Source organism: Periophthalmus magnuspinnatus, chromosome 24 (assembly GCF_009829125.3).
Source record: "Periophthalmus magnuspinnatus isolate fPerMag1 chromosome 24, fPerMag1.2.pri, whole genome shotgun sequence".
In the NCBI taxonomy this organism is placed as follows: domain Eukaryota; kingdom Metazoa; phylum Chordata; class Actinopteri; order Gobiiformes; family Gobiidae; genus Periophthalmus; species Periophthalmus magnuspinnatus.
The window spans coordinates 24,234,837-24,256,949 of NC_047149.1; the positions used below are offsets into that span (position 1 = coordinate 24,234,837).

At 41.9% G+C, this 22,113-nt stretch overlaps 1 protein-coding gene across 1 annotated transcript; it reads right to left on the minus strand.

Annotated features, from left to right (window-relative positions):
* Positions 1-324: 324 nt before the first annotated feature.
* On the minus strand, positions 325-20,290 carry trib2 (tribbles pseudokinase 2). The gene is made up of 3 exons (XM_033990894.2): positions 19,009-20,290; positions 13,042-13,334; positions 325-2,333 (listed from the first exon to the last, which is right to left on the minus strand). The coding sequence occupies exons 1-3, from the start codon at positions 19,267-19,269 to the stop codon at positions 1,859-1,861; spliced, it is 1,029 nt and encodes a 342-aa protein (XP_033846785.1). The 5' UTR covers positions 19,270-20,290; the 3' UTR covers positions 325-1,858.
* Between the last annotated feature and the right edge of the window lie 1,823 nt (positions 20,291-22,113).

A 22,113-nucleotide genomic window follows, 5' to 3' on the forward strand; every position in this document is an offset into this window, starting at 1 on the left:
GACAGAAATAAACGGCTGTGAACGACGACACTTTTGACTCTTCTTCTACGAAAAAATAAAGAATTAAAAACAAAACCGTCCATTTTAAACGTTCAGCTCATTAGTCGGCGGCCGTCACAGTTGCTTCTTGACGTAAGCGAGGTAAGGTAGGCGCACGGACGGCGGTTGACGTAAGCTCCTTGGCGTTGACCCGTCCCATTTCGACGGAGGAGTACCCTTCATCGGCCGAGTCCTTTGAACTGTACTTCGAAGTGCGCAACCGTCGAGTCGTCAGGTGACCTCTTTGAGAAAATAAATAAAGTAAAGAAACACGTACAGGCCGAGTGAAAGTAGCAGTTCACAATTTATTTACTGAATAAATTTGGACAAAACACAAGAATCTGTTACAATACAATCAGAACATGTGAGGCAGATATTCCACCATGCACCTCCTCCTCCTCCATGAAACTAAAGGACTAAACATAGCACCAAATCAGCACCAACTGAAAGAACAGAGCTCAGTCTACAAAACCAGAAAAGCAATAGTTTGGGATTATTGAAAAAGCAACTGAGAAAGTAGCAAATTTGAACATGTTTACGTTGAAATTTTTGTAAGAAAAAACAAGCACCCCCCTCCCTCCCTTCCTTCCCTCCCTGCGAGGCGGGCTATAGAATCCATGGGACACATGCCATGACTAGGTAAAAAAACACAACTGAAGAACATTGACATACGACGAAACGGGTCCACTGTACTGTGTTTTCTCGGGCGCTCGCAGGACCTACGCAGGCATCGGGGAAAAAAAACGAAAGGTCCTAAACTAGAGCCAGAACTGAACATCTGAGCCAGGTTTTTTTTTAAAGAAATGATTGCAAGAAAACTGGCACAGAAACGTCTGGTACAAAAAAAACTTCAGACAGACCACGCCTGTCCTGTGTCGAGATATTGCCTACGTTATACATGAAAAGGAATCTCCGAAGAAAGAAAACCCTGCAATGTACTTAGATTTAAATATATATATATATTTATTTTATATATTTATATATCACTGTTACAATTTAAATAAATGTTTTGCTCTTTTGTTTCTACAACTGAAGAATTCATTTAAATAAGAGGAAGCTAATTTCATCGAGGTTGAACTGTCCATTCACTAACACGATAAGTGCATGACGTTTTTTTTTTTTTTCTCGTTTTTTTTTTTGGGTTAAACCAGGAAACCGTTGAGTGAGAGGCTTTGGGAGTGACGAAGGCAGCTTTCATGACTGGATAGTGCTGAAAACAACTTAAAAAACAGACAGATGTGAAGTACAAACGAGTTAAAAATGCTTATGTTAATGATTTTTTTAAAAAGAACAAAACGTTAAAATATAAACTTCGATGAAATGAGTTTAGCCACGTTGATGAAGACACTGGTCTGCGGACACGGAAAGAAAACATCGTGAGAAAGGTGCGGTGCTGCAGTTGGTCAGCTGTATTACTTCTCCTTTCGTTTCCCGTCTTTTTGTCCCTTCATGCTTTCCATACATAGTGTCAGAAATGGCCAATGGATCTACCTTTAAGAGCACCACATAAACCAAAACAACAATTGCTACATTTGCGACTTGCATGGTCGGTCGGTCGGTCGGTCGGTCGGTCGCACCCTTCCCCCGTTCGGGCCGGGTGCTGTACCAGGTGACGATCGGATGACATTTGTCTAATCAGGCTTGAGGTTTTCCCAATTTTAAAAAAGATGGAGAGGAAAACAAGATGGAAAAACCTTTATAAGAGTGACAAATGCCCATCGATTTCTATTTCACTACTAGATTTTGGCCCGGCCGCGCGCTAGCTTGGCGGGGCCGACCTTGGCGATGTCCGATTGTGCTTGGGTTGGATGTTTCAAACTCAACTGAAAAACTGCTCCAATTCTTCCTCCATGTTGACATCAGGCACCGTTTGCTCTTGGTCCCTCTCCGCTTTGCCGTGACCCGCGGCGCCCCCTATCCCCCCGGAGGAGATAAACCAAGGGTGTGCAAGAATCTCCCGCGAAGTTAGCCGCTCGTTGGGCTCGCGGCGTAGAATGGAGCGGATCAAGCATTTCGCCTTAGGGGTTAGAGTCTCTGGGATGTTGAAGTGGCCCCGGCGGATTTTGGTGAACAGCGATCCGGGTTCGACGTCATGGAATGGGTAGCGCCCCACGAGGATGGTGTAGAGCATTATGCCCAGGCTCCACACGTCCGCGGCCTTCCCGGAGTAGCTGCCGTTGGCGTTGAGGATCTCGGGGCTGACGTAGGCAGGGCATCCGTGTTTGTCGGACAGAGAGTCGTCGAGCCCGTCCAGGATGTACGTGTCCTCCAGGCTCTCCAGCTTCACCAGGTTTCTGCGGAACACAAAAAAGAAGAGCCGCTATTAGCAACAGCGACACTTTATACCGTACATAAATGTCTTTTTTACTGATTTACAAATTGTTTTTTTTTATTGTTGGAAGCGTATGTTCGGTTAAATGGTTTATGCAAGACGCAAAGAAGAAAAAAAAACAACATAATTTGACCTTAAAGCGACTGTCTAATCAGATTCGCCGACCTGCTCCTGTTGTATTCTCACACATCACCACTAGGGGCTTTCTACATAACTGCGGTCTTGATACTGTGTGATTTGTGGAACATGTGCACAGGTTAAAAATCAGTTGTTCAGTCAGGAAAGTGAAGCAGGACGGACCGTCAGGGCTACAAATGGACGCAGACATCGTTTTGTATAAGATTTGAACTTGTCACATTAAGACTAATTCTCGATTAACGTCACTATTCGCTTCAAGTTTATTTATATCGCACATTTAAAAACAACTTCATCTGTTTCACATAAGTCAACAGAAAACAAATGTACAGATCAAACATACAAAGGAAAAGATCAGGGAAAAATATGCAGTCCAGCGAGGATTAAATGCCAGGGAGAGATGTCAAAATCACATCCATTCACACAGAACGACTTTGGAAAATTAAATGTTCTCCTTTTATTATTTTAAATCTATGCACAAATGGATGTGCGTTAGTTCTAGATGCATCCGCAGCCTGCACGTCCTGCTTTAGCCCCGCCTCGCTTTAGCCCCGCCTCGCTTTAGCCCCGCCTCGCTTTAGGCCTCCCCTCGCTTTAGCCCCGCCTCGCTTTAGCCCCGCCTCGCTTTAGGCCTCCCCTCGCTTTAGCCTCCCCTCGCTTTAGCCTCCCCTCGCTTTAGCCTCACCTCGCTTTAGCCCCGCCTCGCTTTAGCCCCGCCTCGCTTTAGGCCTCCCCTCGCTTTAGCCTCCCCTCGCTTTAGCCTCCCCTCGCTTTAGCCTCCCCTCGCTTTAGCCTCACCTCGCTTTAGCCTCACCTCGCTTTAGCCTCACCTCGCTTTAGCCTCCCTCGCTTTAGCGTCCCGGCTCCGTCCCGGCTCAGTCCCGGCGTGTGCATCTCTTTCAGTTTCGTTTTGTTTTTCCTAGTTTGTCCTTGCCTTGAAGGTTCTAAAGACAGGGGGCGCTCTGGAACAGTTCTCCATTTGTTTTCTATGAACGTTGGTTAATCTTCCTGTTACTGACCCACGTCTGTTTCACCGTTTGATTTTCTAACTTCCTGTTGGTTAAATCAATCTTTTTAAAGCCCCAAGAGTCGACTGTCCTTTTGGTCTTCACAAAAACAAATTAATTCATTTCCAAAGCATTTTTTTTTTACATCACGAAACCAGTGAAAATTTATAACGGCACATATTTAAATCAGTTTCAATTACAATCACCATAAGTCGTCTTTAGCACCAGTCTCAAAAACCCATCTCATCGTGTTTGGAAAAAGAAATGGTCCACTAAAAGTCTCTCAAATCCTTATAATGTGGCTAATGGTTTTGGATCCTTCCCCTTCGGATATCGGAGTAAGTAGAGCACATAACGCTGAGGGCTTAACTTTGACATTTCCTTTCACTGAGATAAAAGCCCCACCGCGGAACATCGACGTCGTACAAATAGACATTCCAGAAGACCTCAGCGGAAGAAGAAGACGAGGAGGAGGATGAGGAGGAACACAATTACAGCTCACTGACCTTAAAGTTCCACAAACCACAAGCCCTGGGACCCGACAACGCACATCTGCCTTTACAATAAACGTCTCATCTTTCAGTCAAAGCTTTGTCCTTTCAAAATAGAGACGTAAAAAAGGATTTAACGGTGTCCGAATCTCACGGTACGATATTCTGGGAAAGCGCAATAAACAATAATATCGTTTATCGTGATAAAAAGGGTCGACGTGGGACATTTTATAAATCGGCAACAAAGATAATCAACGTTAAATTGTGAGAATGTGCAAAAAAAAGGACGGAAACATAGGGGCGTTGACAGGGGGGACAAACGGGTCTGTTGTCCCGGGGTTTAGGGGGCCCAGAATTGGACTCTCTTCCTATTAATTTGTATTAGAGGGGGCCCCATGTCAGACGTCTTGCCCCGGGCCCCCAAATTTCCGTTTACGGCCCTGCTCGTCCAAAATATTCTCCGCTAGATCGTAGTTTTTTTCATTGATAAAGTACAGTACTACAAACTTATTCATAACGTTAAAATGATAATTATTCATATCCATAACATTTTAAACTTTAATAATTATCGTGATACAATCGTTAATCGCAATTATTATTATTAATTTCAATATCATCCCAAGTCTAGTGCAAACCCGGCATATTTAGACAGACTTCTCTCAAACCTCAAAACACTCTGTTCCACCTTGTGATGTCATCGTGTGGTGATACAGGAAGTGCTCCGCTGTGTTTTTAAACTCCACACAGCTTCATTAGAATCATTTGGTTCATTTCAGCCACTGGAATTAGCCCAATCTTTACTGAACTAAAAGAAAAAAATGGAGCTGTTAAGTTTGAACTTCATGACATCACAAGGTGGAACGGAGCGTTTTGAGGTTTGGGGATGTGACTCAAACATGTGTGAATGAAACAAAAACACAACTCCAGGTCTGTTTTTGAAGACGTAACAACTTTATAACACGACTTAAACCTCACAAGAGTCAATTTTGTGTAATATATGACGTTTAAAGCAGCTCGAAATCAATGCTAACATGCTAATTCAAAGTAAAGCTAACGTTTCTCTTATTGAAATGTAATGAGCTAATGGCTAATTAAAAATACCAGACCTTTGTCAACAACTCTGCTCATTTAAACTCGTCGTAATAAACTTCGACTTGAAAACTTGACACGTTAAAAATTCACTGGCCGTCCAACGATAAAATGCTAATTAACGTTCTCGCGAGTGTTTGTCTTATTGGCGCATGATTATTAAGCTAATGGCTAATTAAAAATGACAGATAGACTGGAGCAAATTTGCAATTACAGATAGCGGGGGAAGTCCTGGCGCTGCATTCTTAAAAAGGGCAAGAATTATACTTTTCTTTTTCAGGATAACAACAAAATAAGACGGATTGTTGCTACGGTAACGAGCAGAGCGGGACAATACGGCGAAATAATTGAAATGATCACAAAGCTAAGTCGTTATAAGCAAACGCAATAGAATAAAACTCAACCAACTGTACTAACTTATTCATTTGCAGCTTAAAAAATGAAAATATGGAGCCTTAACCTGCATCAAATCAAGGAAATATTGATTTAAAATATGAAAATGTTGAGATATTTGGACTTTTTTGCGTAAAGGCTCGGTTTGGGCTCACGAATTTCTGCGTAAAGCTTTATTTTAACACTTTCGCGCGATGATGGCGTTCAAAAATAAAGATTACACAGCTGCATTATGGGTTAGCAGCACAAACAGACTGGGTTACTGAGAAAATTTTCCCTTATTATAGTTAAAGTAAAAGCAGTAAAAAAATATAGACAATATTCATTTCAAATCTTATATTTATGGGGAAATTTACCAAAATCTGACACACATATCGGTCCAAAAATATCAGAGTTTCGGTATCGGCATTAACCATGAAAAAAACATATCGGTCGATCTTTAGCACAGACTTTGCACTGTTTACATTGTGTCAGTCATATTTTTACAGATTTACGCTTAAAATGATTGAAAAAGCTACAGTTTATGAATGAATCCCGTCTGGAGAAGCTGAATGAGATCAAGATTCAGTCGTTTCTAATTGTCAGTGATCAGTTTGGGTCTGTTTTTTTATAGAAGTTCTACCTCTGTCTGTAAAAACGTGGTTTGGAGGTCAGACTTTGACCAAAGAAATGGGATTGTTTTTGTGTTAAATGGCATTGATTGTCGTTATATTCTCAGATATGAATAAGAATAAGAATAAAACGGAAAGTCAAGTTTGATATTGGACATTTTGATGGATCAGATAACGGTCCAACGATTTCACATTTTGGTCTATGAACTGGTGCAACGGCAAAACAGCGCCCTCTACCGCACTGTTAGCGTCACTACTTCCTGTCCAGTTTTATCTCTGAGGTTTTTGCAGAGTTACGATAAAATTAATAAATATTTAAAGGCTATTTAGGCTGTGGACAGAGAGCTGCAGGTGGGCTAGGGGTCAGAGGTCAGAGGTCAGACAGTGGACAGGTGGACAGGGAGCTGCAGGTGGACGTCACTGACAATAAGTTAAAATCTGCACAAATAAAATGAACACTTCACCTAGAAAGAGACATGTTTGTGTCTCAATGCTAACGCTAATGGTAATTTTGAAGCATAATAAACCGTAAAACACCACAAACTGAAGTAATGTACATATAAAAACAATCGTGTCATCTTTTTAAAAACGTATTCCCGGAATAAGCGTAAAAAAATGGATGGATGTTTGTGTCTCAATGCTAACGCTAATGCTAACTTTGAGGTACAACAACCCTTAAAACAACTCCACAAAATGAAGTAATCTACATTTGAAAACAATTGTATAGTCTTTATTTTAATTAATTGGAATTTTAATACATTGTTTATTTTATGTTTTCTGATTTTAATAAACGTGACAGTTAGCTTTGAGACACGGTGAGCTAGCTAGCATGCAACTGTGCACAACTGTGTCATTTTTCAGAGCTTTTTGGTAACTTATCCAAATGTGTTCTGTAATTACTTTAGATTTAATAACGGTTTCCCCAAAACTGTGTGTGTTTTAAGGAAATAAACGCATATTATTTCAGTTTTTGCCCTGGTATTGGTCGAAATTGTGAATCGACAGAGACTTAGAGCCAAAGTATCGACATCAGTATCAGGATATTCACCTTATTCAGGAAGCAAATGAGTTCTACAGGGACTAAAGAGCCGTTTTACCGTTTTAAAGCCTTTAGAGAATCGTTGCAGTGTTGATTTGTTGGTCCCATAAACATTTTTACACAAATCAACACTACTTTATGTCATAGTTTTGAGGCGAAACTTCCCAAATTCGTCATTGAAAAGCCTGGAATTCCCCCTTAAACCTGGACGTGTGATACAAATACAGCGCAGTTTGGAGCGTTTAGAGGCAAAAACGGTCAATAAAATGATAAAAACGATGAAAACGATGGATTTTGGCACGTCCCTGATCAATACAAAGAAGTGACGTTTCTTTTATCGCCTCGGAAACAACTTGAGGGTCGAGACATTAAATAAAAAAATCCCGAATACACTGGAACGCATTTATCAAACACAATAAGGCGCAGTGGGGCTATAGTAATGACCCAGAGTCGCTGCCAGCTTCGTTATCTACTCTATACCTCACTGTCCCGGGGCTGGACCTCTGCCAGGACCTCGCTCCGGCGCAACCTCATCTCCTCGTCTTCTCCGGGCACCGACGCAAGAGACTGAACAAATGAAAGCCGATTCCTGACTGAGTTCTATCGTAAAGGTGACCCAGTACGCTCCAGCCCCATCGCTCTAACGTTTACCCACGATCAATTATTTAAGTTGAAGGATGGAGGAGGGGGGGGGTCCCGTAAACGAGCGAGTGCCAGCGCGATACGTCGGCCAAGGTCACCGGAGCCAAAGTGAACGGACGCGTCGGATCAACTTCTGTTTCCACTCCGCAGGGCCAAAGCGTGACATCATCCCCCCCCCCCCCCCGAGGAAGAGTTTACCCGAGCGCGATGAGGCTCGGGGACGACGGGCGTTTGACTTTAGACGGACAGACTTTAAAACGTGAACTTTGAGAAAATGAATACAAGAGGCTGATACGTTTGGTGACGCGTTAGTGGAGGGTTTAACTCAGCGGTGGAAGGTAATGAAGTACAAGGAGGAAAGTGCAGTACTGAAGGAGATTTGAAGGTATTTGTACATGTAGGTAACCGGGACTAAACGGGGGCTAAACTGGGACTGAACAGGACTAAAGCAGGACTAAAGCAAAACCAAGACTAAAGCAGGACTAAAGCAAAACCAAGACTAAAGCAGGACTAAACCGGGACTAAAGCAGGACTAAAGCAAAACCAAGCCTAAACCAGGACTAAAGCAAGACTAAACCAGGACTAAACCAGGACTAAAGCAAAACCAAGACTAAAGCAGGACTAAAGCAGGACTAAACCAAGACTAAACCAGGACTAAAGCAAGACTAAAGCAGGACTAAAGCAAGACTAAAGCAAGACTAAAGCAAGACTAAAGCAGGACTAAAGCAGGACTAAAGCAGGACTAAAGCAGGACTAAAGCAGGACTAAAGCAAAAACAAGACTAAACCAGGACTAAACCAGGACTAAAGCAGGACTAAAGCGAGACTAAAGCGAGACTAAAAGCAGGACTAAAGCAGGACTAAAGCAGGACTAAACATGTTGAATCAGTGTTTCAGTTTTGTTCAGTTAAAACCTGGAACATTCTTCCTGAAGATGTGACTCAGGCCTCGACTTTGACGATGTTTCAATCCAGACTCAAACTGTTCTGTTTATCTGTGACTGAAAGGGGTTTATTCTGCACTTTTGTCCTTTAATATTCATTTTTTTGTGATTATGTTTCCATTTGTTATATTGTGATTTGAATCTTTCTTATTCTGTAAAACACTTTGAACTACCTCATGTTCGAATTGTGCTGTACAAATAAAACTTGCTTTGCATCACACAAAATTCATAAGAAAAATGAACAAATCGTTTCATATTTTTACTGTGACCAAAATGTGTCTCATTTTGAATCAATATCACTACATTTACAGTGAACAAAACTTGTGTGAAATACTTACTTTTTACTCTAACTTAAGCAAAAGTATTTAAGTACCTGTTTATAAATGTACTTAAAGTATCACATGAAAAAAATCTATTATTTTTACTTAACGAAACCACTGTAAACTGGATGGTTAACAAATGAAATAACTGCAAACATTGTCATTTTGTCATCTTAAACTGCATTTGTTGGATTTGTTCTGAGTAACTGTGCAAACATAGTTAATATAAACCAATATTTACTCAAACATACATGATTTTAACACTTTTTTTTAATTATAATGTCTATAATACTTGACTTAAAACCTTCCAAGTCAATTTAAAGTCATAAAAATCTCCCACGAGAACAGAAATATAAACTGAATGTTGATTAAAATGCAATTAATTCCACATCTCTACATAAATACACTGAGCACAAACAGAGTCATGCCTGTGCACTACCACCAGAGGGCAGTGTGCGTGTACATTTAGCACCACAGCTCACACTCAACACCGTTCTGCAATGGAAAATCCCTGTATAAATGTTTGACTATCAGAATCGGACTTGCATTTAAATGGTAACCGCTTCCGATCCCGCGGGCAAGAGCCGAACACGTTTATAAAACCCTGACCTTACAGATAATAATCAATTTGTCACGTAAAATGGAATATATCGACAGGTTTGCGTGAAAAAAGGCTGGAGGGAAACGCGGAGCTTGTGTTTTTAGTGTCGTCTAAAGAACAGGGAGGATCACATATGTGGATTGTGTGATGGAGAACGGACAGAGCGAGGACGAAGGTCTGTCACGAGAACGCATTTTGAAGTTCGATATATGCACCGCGGAAGAAATTATAGACGATAAACGAGAAAATTGACGCAAATTTATGCCACTGACACAATAAAACATGAGCAGATTTAAACTAGAGATCGGCCGATATGAGTTTTTCAAATCACCAATGCCAAAATTGATTGTTTAGATGCCTCAGAAAAAGATGCTACCGATATTTTGGACAGATTTCGATTCGTTTTCCCAGATTATGCCATTAAATTTACTACAAAACCCTTTTTTTTTAAACCAGAAACCTACACAAGAGCTGTGTTTTCATGTTTTGTGCAGTTATTTCTTAGCACTAAAGTGTTCAAATAAAGCTTTTTCTGTATTTTTCAGACAACAGGTCCGCCAAAGCAAAATATCGAACTTGAAGACCGATATTTGCTAAAAAGCCCAAATATCGGTCAGATATCTCGGCATTTCTGGCTGGTCCATTGCTATTTTAAAAACACCAAAAAATGTTCTAAATGTGCGATATTGTTAAAAAAAAACTTACAAAAACAGCAGAATAAAACGTTTAAGTCGCTAGTTTGCGTCTGTAAAGAGCCATAGAACAGATTTAATCAAACTTCTGCAGGTCAAAGCCAAAAATTAATACGACCGAACAACAAATCGACGTAGTTATTCTCACGAGTACAGTGTAAGGAGACATGCCTCGGGTAATATAGGGCAGAGTTTCATGTAAACAACACGCTGAAGCTTTCAAAAAGGACACAGACAGGATGTGCTGTTAATGCGAAGTGGTGAAGAGACCGAGAGGGACGCAGTTTTTTGAGCAACACAGCAAAGATGTTCTAACCACATGAAGCTAAAGTCGAACCACAACGTCCACTGCACAAAAAGCTTGCACCTTACCCCACTGCCTGTACATTTAACAGTATAAACAACGCCACAACGCTCGCAATTTGGATTAAAATGCAGTTTATTTCAACACTTAACCAAAGCTACACGTGCAGGTCTGTCACACGAACGCATTTTGGAGCTAATTTCAGCCACACAAAAGCAGCTTTAAACCACAAAAATGATCCTAAATGAACGATATTGTTAAAAAATCTGCTTAAATCTTATCGTATAGCTAAAAAAAAAGCCCCATAAATCAAAATCTGCAGGGTAAATAACGACTCCAAAAAGATACAGTTGTAGTTTTAACATCCGATCTTACTCCGGTCGATAAAGCGAGACGTGAGCGAGGTCAGTGCTCCACAGATATGACCGGTTGCATCACGTGGTTGTCATAGCGATAGATCATTTAAACGCAATAGAGTGGAGCGTGTAAGGTAAAGCAGTAACATCCCAGAACTTCCTGTGTCACTGTGTTCTCTTCCCATTAACAGAGGAGAGTTTGGTGGCGCCTCGTCGTCTAATAAGAGCCTGGACTATACACTGGCATCACAAAATCACACTTTGTTGCCCATTTTCTTATTATATACACTTACACAGTAACTAAACTGGGCTAACATGGCTGCTTTAAGGTTAAATATAGGCAGTGACAGACGGCTCAGGCTCTTGAAGTCAAATTTCCATTGGTTTTTCCCATAGACTTTTCGAAAAATTTAAATATTAAGAGTTTAAAGGCATCGCGGAGGCTAACCAGCTACATGCTAACCAGCTACGTGCTAACTTATGTCCAAAACTCGGTTGTTTTAAATCCAAAAAGGCCATTTAAAATACAGATTTAGATTCGTTTCTCCAAATTATGTTTTTTAAATTTACTACAAACTTTTTAAAATGAGAAATCTATATAAGAGCTGCGTTTTCACATTTTGTGCAGCTGTTTCTTTGCACTTAATAAAGCTTTTTGTGTATTATTTTGACAGCAGATCAACAAAAACATAATATCGGCCAGTGCTGGAACTTGAAGACCGATACCCCATACGCTAAAAAGTCCAATTATCGGCCAGATATCTCGACATATCTGGCTGGTCACATTTTTGCGTAGCACTTTTCCACCTTTAAGTCACTCAAAACGCTTTACATCAAGGAACCACTCACCCATTCACACACATTCACACAGACACTGGGGGCGAGGTGGGTTAAATGTCTTGCCCAAGGACACAACAACAGCGTTCATCTCATGTCATCTCTTCTCTACCAATGATGTTTACGTCGAGAGCGGGATTCGAACTGTCAACCTTCAGGTCAGACGACAGAAACAGATTTTAAATAAAAGAATGGGTCCTGTCCTCGTTAGTAGCTGATTACCGAGTCCGAGCGAGCGTTCAAACTTTTCATATACATCTTTTTTTCAGAACGTCTGTGAGAAAAATGAATGAGAAAATTTGTTCCGGTGGTGTAGGCGGTCACTGTGGAGCTCCATGAACCTCATTTATACGCAAATAAATCTCAGCAGAATCTATTGGAAGCACTGTCCTTTCTTTCTTTGTCAGGGGCCATGTATAAACTCATTAATCTTACAAAAGAAAACATGATTTGTACCAGATTTAGCTCCTGTTTCTTTCCCTCTGCAGACTCTGTGCAGGTGAACACACATTTCATTACAGTTACATTATAAAACTAGACCGATGTCGACACGTTTGATTATCTAAAATGTACTTTTTCAAATTCCTTTCGGACTCTTTCGGACTCTTTCGGACTCTTTCGGACTCTTTCGGACTCTTTCGGACTCTTTCGGACTCTTTCGGACTCTTTCGGACTCTTTCGGACTCTTTCGGACTCTTTCGGACTCTTTCGGACTCTTTCGGACTCTTTCGGACTCTTTCGGACTCTTTCGGACTCTTTCGGACTCTTTCGGACTCTTTCGGACTCTCTCGGACTCTCTCGGACTCTCTCGGACTCTCTCGGACTCTCTCGGACTCTCTCGGACTCTCTCAGACTCTCTCGGACTCTCTCGGACTCTCTCGGACTCTCTCGGACTCTCTCGACCTGATTCTCGGTCTGATGGTTTGAAAAGAAAAGGTCGACTAAGCAAAAGTCGAGGATCTTTTAAGCAATTTCGATTTACAGAGGAACGAGTGGATTGGGGAGTGTGTTCGGAACAAAGTTTAATATTTTTTTCAAAGTAGGTGGAGCTGCATTATTAAAAACTTTGGATACGTTTCTTAGATTTGAATCCAAAATGAAATTGTCGAAATCATCGTCACTGAGCTCCATGAACATCATTTATACTCGTCAAACTGAGTCAAATCTCTCCGGAATCTATGGAAATCCCTGATCCGCACAAGAGTACTCACCTCTCCTCGTTCTTGAAGACGAACTTTCTGAGTTTTAGGTCTCGTAGGACCAGTCCATTGTCGTGGCAGTGTGCTACAGCGGACACTATCTGACGGAACAGTCGCGCAGCCTCCTCTTCTGGCAGCTTCTTGCAAGTGCGGACAAAAGAATGCATGTCCCCGTGGCTCCTTTCGAAGAACACATAGGCTCTGGTCTCGCCCAAAAGGATCTCCAGGATTTGGTTTATGTGTTGGTGCTGTCCCAGAGCGAAGTAGGCCGCCAGAGACTCCTGGTATCGGCCAATCTCGAAGACCTGGAGGTGGGACAAAGGAGTTTACGTTAGTGGAGGTGAAACGAAGATAGATTTTTGAGTCAGGAATTATAGTAAAAGCCACAAAGTTGAAGAAATTAAGATGTTTAGCTGTTCGTCCAAGTGGCTTCTTCAGTTTTGGTCAGATTTCCGGTGGACACTGCCTTATTTCTGTCTGAAAGGAGGAGCCAACGACACTGAAACTGAAACTAGCGCTTGTTTACGTAGCAGTTTTAAGTTTCAGTGTGGTTAGCTCCTTACTTCAGACCGATACAAGGCAGCGTCCACCAGAAATCTGACCAGAACATGGACGAACAGCGAAACATCTTCACTCCTACAACTTTTTGTCCAGTTGACAGATTTAACTTTTGGCTTTTTTGATGAGACCTGGACGACTGGGGGATTTCACAAGAATTACGATTTTTTACGATTAACTACGAGAACTCAAGACGATGGAACCACAAGCGATCCATAATAGGTTTATTTAAGACAATTTATGGAGTGAAACATCAAGGTTTGTCTCTCATGATCAATTAATTTCCAACAGTCACGCATGTTTTTCACCTTTAAGTCACTCAAAGCACTTCATAAACACATTCATACGCCAGTTTACGCAGACACTGGGGGTGACGTGGTTATTCTAGGACGCATTTTGAGTTGTCCAGACCACAATACAAGTTTTTTTTACTCTACAAGGTCCTGGTGTCCACATATGAGGTCAATAAACTGTCACTTAAAGCCGACGGAAGAGTTTAACACATTATAGTTTAGGTTAAATGCTCCTTCAAGACAATTACTGTTTCTCATTTTGTTTTTACACTCAGGACAAATGTTGTTGTGCTCAGGCATTTAATAAATAGTTTTTGCAAATCATTATTCAGATGTGATTTTATTTTGTTTGATCAAAATCATTAAAAAGTAGAACGAATCTCCTCATATATGGACATCATTTTCATCAATCTTTTTTTTTTTTTTTTACACTTGTCAGGTCCAATCAGCCCAAATAACAGAGAAATTAATAAAGTCATGCAAGAATTCAGGTCTCAGGAGGTTAAATATTTGTATTAATACCAATTTTTCCAGCTTGTTTTCGACTCTGAGGGGCACCATAGTCTGCTATATTAATCAGAAACACTGCATTTCTCTTATTTATTGACTAATACTGATCAAATTACTGTTTTTACCCACTACAGGAACAAAATCGAGTTTGTTTCATTGCTTTAAAATCAAACTTTGAATGAACTTAACGAGATAAAACAGCCAGATAAAGAAAGTCCTCTCTTATGTGATCTTTCAGTGTATAAAACCTGTTTTTCGCCCTCTAAAAACATGTTCTGAAATGCATTTGATTCTTAATTTCTTTCAACTTGACGGTCCTGGGTCGTGCTGCACAATATGAACGGCAAAAGCAGGAATTATGGGTAAAATAATCCAATAAAGTCCCATGCAAACAACCAAACATCTCCAAAACACCTCCAAACATCTCCAAACCACCACCAAACACCTCTAAAACATCTCTTAAACACCTCTAAAACACCTCTTAAACATCTCCAAACATCTCCAAACATCTCCAAACATCTCCAAACATCTCCAAACATCTCCAAACATCTCCAAACATCTCCATTTCCAGCAGATTTATGAACAGAAAAAGTCAGTATATACATGTATCCAGGACACTTAACGCATTTTGCCTATTTTTTTCTTATTTAAGCTCAAAAAGAAAGAATTCGGAAGAAGAAAACACATTAAATCCCACCCGTCTTGCATTAGAACATGTACTAAACGGCGAAGTTCTGAAACGCTCGTGCACACTGTATATAATCACAAATGGAACAATTGCCCAAATATATGCAACGCGATATCCTTCCCAAATTGTCCAGACCCTAAATCGGAGGTTGAACCAAGATGGATGGAGGTAATCATCTTATTAAGTGGTTGTCTTGAGGTCACAGTTAAGGGGGGAACTGGAACTTGTGGCAGGGAGCAAATATTTTCCATTTGGTTTGTGGAGAAAATCCAGCGTTAGCATATTTTGTGTTTTGTCTACTACACGCCTTTGTGAAACGGACTCGCGGGTTTCACACACACACTGTTGGGGGATTCGTGTGGTTGCGCTGAAGCCCGGGTTGGCACTACCTTTGTTTCCATAGTAACCCCCCATTGACTTTCCGCACACTCAGTACAGGTGAGGCACTTTACAGTCAATACAAAGACTCCATCTGCCTCAGTCTTACACTTCCAGCTCGTGCAAGTCTGCAAACTGGATTCTCTTAAATTTCACCTTTTTAATGACGTTTTTGCTGTAAATAGTCCAAGAATTAACCTACAAAGCACATTATAGACTCTAGAAACGGCTATTTTAGTGTTTCATTGTACTATTTATACACGAAAAGCCAAAATCTGTGTAATATGATTCACTAATAAAGAGTTTACGGTGATTATTCTGTTTCAAGGTTATTGTGAAACTGGAATGAATCATTTCAATATTATCGTTTATGGTGATATGATCAGAATCAATATTTCGCACTTCAAAATGTGTTAGCGTGTCAAGTCTGTCGTTTAAAATATGAATGAAACTGGTGAATGCAAAACTAAGCATCTGCTCTACACAGAGTCGAGGCTGTGGGCCTGAGAAGAGAGAGCCGGGTCGTTTTGTGAGTCGTCAATGACATCGTGGAGGTCACAGGATTTAGTGGAGCGCTTTGTCAACCTCATCACATTTAAAAATATATTATTACAATTAAAACTGTTTTTATTTATTTATTTTTTATTTAATTTTAATGTTAATTTTTTTTTAAATGTTTTTATTTAATTTTTTTAGAATAAGTATAGATATCTTTTTTTTTTACTTTATTTAATTCGATTTTATTTTTATTATTTTATTTTTTATTATTTATGTATTTATTTTTTAAGCATCTATTTTGGTATCTTTTTTAATTTTTTCTTATTTATTTTTAGGATGAGTATTGATATCATTTTTATTTATTTTTTATTTAATAATTAATTGTATTTTACTTGCATTATTATTATTTATTTTATTTTTATTTTTTAGGAAGTATTAGTATCATTTTTATTTTTATTTATTAAATTTTTTATTTCATCTAAATTTGTTTGTATTATTATTATTATTATTATTTTATTTTTTTCACAGGGCAAGTCATTTTAACACAAACCATGTGACCCCAGCGCCCTAACGATCGATCAATATTAAAGTCAATAGTAAAACTAATTAGATAAATTGATTATCTGTCATTTTGAGCAAGAATTCTGAATTATCCTGAAAAATACAACAACATCAGCCGAAAATCTACAGAATAAAACAGAAAATCTACATGAAATGACACAGTTTCCTCAAAAAAAAAAAGACCTAATTTAAAAGAAAGATAAAAAAGTTCTACACGTCCTAAACTTAAACTTCATCTTGGCGTCGCAAAGTGGATTTTATTTCCTACATAAAGATTAAAATGTCAAACCAGTGTCAGGAAAACACACGGAAAACACATCACAGCCTCCACCAGAAGAAATGTGTCCACCAGAAACGAGGGAGGAGGAGGAGGAGGAGGAGAGAGGAAGAGAGAGGAGAGGTAATGTGTCCACCAGAAACGAGGGAGGAGGAGAAGGAGGAGAGAGGAGGAGAAGTAATGTGTCCACTAGAAACGAGGGAGGAGGAGGAGAAGGAGGAGAGAGGAGAGGAGGAGAGAGGAAGAGAGAGGAGAGAAGTAATGTGTCCACCAGAAACGAGGGAGGAGGAGGAGGAGGAGGAGGAGAGGAGGAGGAGGAGAGAGGGAGAGAAGTAATGTGTCCACCAGAAATGAGGGAGAGGAGGAGAAGGAGGAGAGAGGAGAGGAGGAGAGAAGTAATGTGTCCACCAGAAACGAGGGAGGAGGAGGAGAAGGAGGAGGAGAGAAGTAATGTCTCCACCAGAAACGAGGGAGGAGGAGGAGAGAGGAGGAGAGAGGGAGAGAAGTAATGTGTCCACCAGAAACGAGGGAGGAGGAGGAGAAGGAGGAGAGGAGAAGAGAGAGGAGAGAAGTAATGTGTCCACCAGAAACAAGGGAGGAGGAGGAGAGAGGAGGAGAGGTAATGTGTCCACCAGAAATGAGGGAGGAGGAGGAGGAGAGAAGTAATGTGTCCACCAGAAACGAGGGAGGAGGAGGAGAGAGGAGGAGAGAGAGGGAGAGAAGTAATGTGTCCACCAGAAACGAGGGAGGAGGAGGAGGAGGAGGAGGAGAAGGAGGAGAGAGGGAGAGAGAGGAGAGAAGTAATGTGTCCACCAGAAACGAGGGAGGAGGAGAAAGGAGGAGAGAGGAGAGAGAGGAGGAGAGAGGAAGAGAGAGGAGGAGAGAAGTAATGTCTACACCAGAATAGAAACGAGGGAGGAGGAGAGGAGGAGGAGAGAGGAGGAGGACAGGAGGAGGAGAAAGGGAGAGAAGTAATGTCACCAGTACACCAGTAGAAACGGGAGAGAGGAGAGGAGGAGAGGAGACAGGGAGGAGAAGGAGCGAGAGGGTAGAGGGGAAGGAGAGAGGGAGAGGAGGAGGAGAAAGGAGAGGAGGAGAAGAGGGGAGGAGGAGAGAGGGGAGAGAGGTGAGAGAGGAGAAGGCAGCAAGTGTGAGGAAGGAGAGGGATAAGGTCAGAAGGGAGAAGAGGAGAAGGAACACCAGGAGAGGAGAGAGAGGAGAGCAAGAGAGGAGAGAGGAACGCAAAGAGATGGAGGAGAGCGAGAGAGAGAAGAGAGGAACGCAAAGAGAGGGAGGAGAGCGAGAGAGAGGAACGCAAAGAGAGGGAGGAGAGCGAGAGAGAGGAGAGGGAGCGTGAGAAGAGCAAGTGCAAGGAAGCAGAGGGAGGACGCGTGCGGGGACAGGGAGAAGAGGAGAAGGAGAGAGAGAGAGGAGAGGGAACGAGGAGCGAGAGAAGAGAGGTAGAGAGAGAGAGAGTGAGAGAGAGAGGAGTGAGCGCGCGGCTGGGTTACTCACTCCTTTGTCAACGTTACATCATGCGACTCAAACCACGCAGCTTCTCCTCGCTCCATTCACTTTTTCCACTGGGCTCCTGTGCCAGCTCTCTATTTACAATCTGAGTAATTATTAAAAAGCACGAGGCAGGAGCTTATGAAATCCAAACCACGTAGACCCGGTTTAGAGGAGGATCTGACCTGGTTTTAGACCTGGTTTAGACCTGGTTTAGACCTGGTTTTAGGGACATTTGACATCTGCTTTAGCCCTGACTCACTACTTCCATTTTAAAACTATAATCTCTTTCGATATTGTTGCTTTATGGATGAAACATTACCTCCGCGTTTCGACCTTAAACGGTTAACCCTCACGTATAGTTGAAAGTATTTAACGCGTTTTGTTTGGCGTAACGTCCACACTCACTAGAAATCACACGCAGCACATCCATCATCATCATCATCATCATCATCAATTTTTTGGGCATTTTTCTGCGCATTTACGTGGGCAATTTGCACATTTTCACGTCAAATATCAACACACTGATACAAACGCGTAAAAACCGGTGCATTCGTGGTGTTTTTGTTTAGTTTCACGCGCTGACGTTTTGCAGGAACTTGTCAAAAAAACGCCACGTAAGAGTCAAAAAAAAAAAAAAAAAGAAAGAAGCACTGAAGGTTGCATAAGGTAGACCGACCGGCGGCTTTCTCATGCTGCCTACTCACTTTACATATGAGCTCTTCCCCGCTGTGCAGGTGGGCGGCTCTGAAAACGTGGTCTCCCTCCAATGGCTCCAACAAAAGGTAGTCCCCGATCCGGGAAATACAGTGGGAAGAGTCGGGGGTCTCGGGCGGGCTTGGAGATCCGAGGTTGGGGCTGAAGCTCTCTGTAGTCCTTAGACAAGACAATTCTTCAAAATCGTGCGTTTTGTGTCTCGATCTCCCATAACGTGAAATGTTGATAGGATTTGACCTTTGTATGTTCATGAGGAATGGTGAAATAGCTCCAACAAAACTGCCTCGGCTTCCTTTGCTTGTCCTGGTGCAAAAAAACCACGACAAAACCCGAGGAAAACTTTAAATAACCGGGTCAAACTTAGGCTTTCCCCTCAATGGAAATTACGCACGGGAATATCTGCGCATTGGCAACCCGGGAGTCATTCACAAATAAAGTAATTTCATGTGCAATTCCAGACACTAACTTGATTCCTTTGTGGAAGGGGAAGGAAAGGGGGGAAGGAAACAGGATTAAACTCGTCCCTGACCGTGTCCACTACGCTTCACAGACCTGCTGCGGATTCATCAAACCAACAAAAAAACACGGAAAATGTTCAACAAAAGGGCTACAAAAAAGTCAGTCGCACAATGAATGAGATGAGGAGCAGGGGGATCTCGTCTCGGTAGCTTATTCTGCAGGATTTTGTATGGCACGTTTCAAAAAATCGAAACAATTTCACGTATGCAGCTTGCAAAAGGACGAGCATTACGCGCAAGCAAAACAGGGAACAGGCTTTTTTTTTTCTGGAGATATCGTTGCGTAAATCGACAGACAAATAATGCCAGCAGGTGCAGAGCTAACCACTTAGCCACTAGGTCAGTGCACGGCCTTGTTCCAGCAGATCGTGTTATCCCATGCGCGAGAATTGTCATCTACCACAGTGGCAAAAAAAGAAAAAAGGCGCATCGGAAAACGCAGTAGTTCTTTGTGCGCGCGGAGTCTCTTTTTTTGGCTGGTTTCTTGTTCAAAATGGAAGAAAAAATCTCGTGCGTAAAGGTGGTTCTGGTGGTGCGCGGTTACCAAAGGATATAAAGGGGATAGCGGCCAACTTTCCCAGGCCTATCCCGTTGGTTTAGCAGGACATCCTCTCGCTGTGCTGCTTCTTCTTCTTCTTACGTGGCTGAGGGGGGAAACTAGTCCATTCAGAGGCTGCACGCACACACTGCGCCTGTTCCGACTGGAGAGAAAGCCCAGTGCCTCGCGGACGCACGGAGGAGGGGGGGGTGTTCTACCGAATGGAAACGCGCGACTCTAGACGGGTTTATATAGAGACAGGGCCCGTGGAGGAAGTGTGCGCCATGTTGGGGCTGTAGGGTGAGCTGGGGTTCAACGTGGAGACGCGTTTGTGCAGGAATTAGAGCTTCAGACTTGTGTTAACTGAGCCACAGAAGTGTTTAGACATGATTCCTGCAGTAAATAAATACATAAGAATAAAAGTTAAGTTACTGTCATTCCAAAAAACAGTGTAAAAGTGTCTAATATAGATAAACATATGTATTTTTGTTTTAATGTATGGGTTTAATAGGAGTTTAATTTCACATTTACAGAAAATAAGTCCCATTTGTGGTCTGTTATAACGTGAACATCCTGCAAATAATAATAAAAAAATATATATAAAAATAAATACTAAAAAATAATAAAAAATAACATAAAAATAGAAATATTACATGAATAAATAAATAAATACATAAATAATAAAAAGTAATAAATAATAACAATAATAATACTTGCATTAATTTCTATTGTTATTTCAAAAATCTATTCCCCATTTTAAATTGTCTGTTTAATCAGTTTGTAGACTTTTATTACCAAAATTTACAAAAAAATACAACAAAAATCTACAAACAAAGCGAATAAAAGCGTTTCCTCCCTGTGTGTTTGAGTCTGTGTCCACAGTCCCAACATGGCGGCTGAGTTCGTTCCTTCCTTCTCTCTGCTCTGGTGAGGCGCCTCTAGAGTCTCTCTTCACCTACTCCAGTTTCCAGTGAGACACCGCCCCGCCCCCTGACGTCATTCTCACATAGAGGAAGCCCATTGGCTGCTGTACGTGAGAATATATACAGGACAGCACAGCCAGACCACGCCCCCCGGAGTCTAAAAGGAGCGCGTGCCCCGGTAATTTACACACGAGGAGGGAGGGGGGAGAGGAGGAGGGAGAGAAGGAAGGAGGGAGAGAGGAAGTGTGGAGGGAGGAGAAAGGAGGAAGGGTGGAGGAAGGGAGGAAAGAGGGAGGGAGGGGGGAGAGGAGGAGGGAGGGAGGAGGAAGAGAAGGAGAGAGGGAGTGTGGAGGGAGGAGAAAGGAGGAAGGGGGGAGGAAGGGAGGAAAGAGGAGGGGGGGAGGAAGGAGGGAGGGGAGAGGAAGGGAGGAAGGAACGGAGAAAGGGAGGGAGGGAGGAAAGGGAGGGAGGGAGGAAGAGGGTGAGTGAGGAATAGAGAGAGAGGGGGAGGAAGAGAGAGAGGAAGGGAGGAAAGGAGGGAGGGAGGAAGTGAGTGAGTTATGGAGGGAGGAGAGAAGGAGGGAGGAGGTAAGGAGGAAGGGAGGAAAGAAGTGAGTGAGTCGGGGAGGGGGAAGGAAGGGAGGGAGAGAGGGAGGGGGGAGGAAAGGTTGTGAGTGAGGGAGGGAGGAGGAAGGAAAGGAGAGAGGAGGGAGAAGAAAGGGAGGTAGGTAAGGAGTGAGTGAGGAGGGAGAGGTGTATCCACTGTACACTCTGTGCTACAAATGCGTTTCATCTGAAAGTGTCACTCAAAGCATCAAAGGGGATTCCGTGAACACGACGTCTGGAGCAGATGTACGAGGTTCATTTACATATCGTCTGTTTTAAACTGTCAGCGCTGGAAGAAAAACACAAATACTGCAGAATAAAGCCATAGTGCGGGGTGTTTTTTTCATAATTTCAAACACGGCCATGGTTCATTTCGGTGGTTTTCAGACGTGAGATGTTTGAATGTGACGTTATTCTCCCAGATAAAGCTCCAGAGTCAGATTTATCCGTGAAATATCCAAAACTTCAAAGCACAAATGAACTGAACCTGATCGTTTATATTATTACTGG

What these genes read in the sequence shown, in the direction of transcription:
- trib2 (XM_033990894.2), bottom strand. Translation starts at nt 19,269, where the DNA reads ATGAACATACAAAGGTCAAATCCTATCAACATTTCACGTTATGGGAGA. An exon ending in GGGAAGAGCTCATATGTAAA is followed by an intron (nt 13,335 to 19,008) that starts GTGAGTAGGCAG and finishes TCCCACCTCCAG; the next exon opens with GTCTTCGAGATTGGCCGATA. An exon ending in GTCTTCAAGAACGAGGAGAG is followed by an intron (nt 2,334 to 13,041) that starts GTGAGTACTCTT and finishes TGTGTTCCGCAG; the next exon opens with AAACCTGGTGAAGCTGGAGA.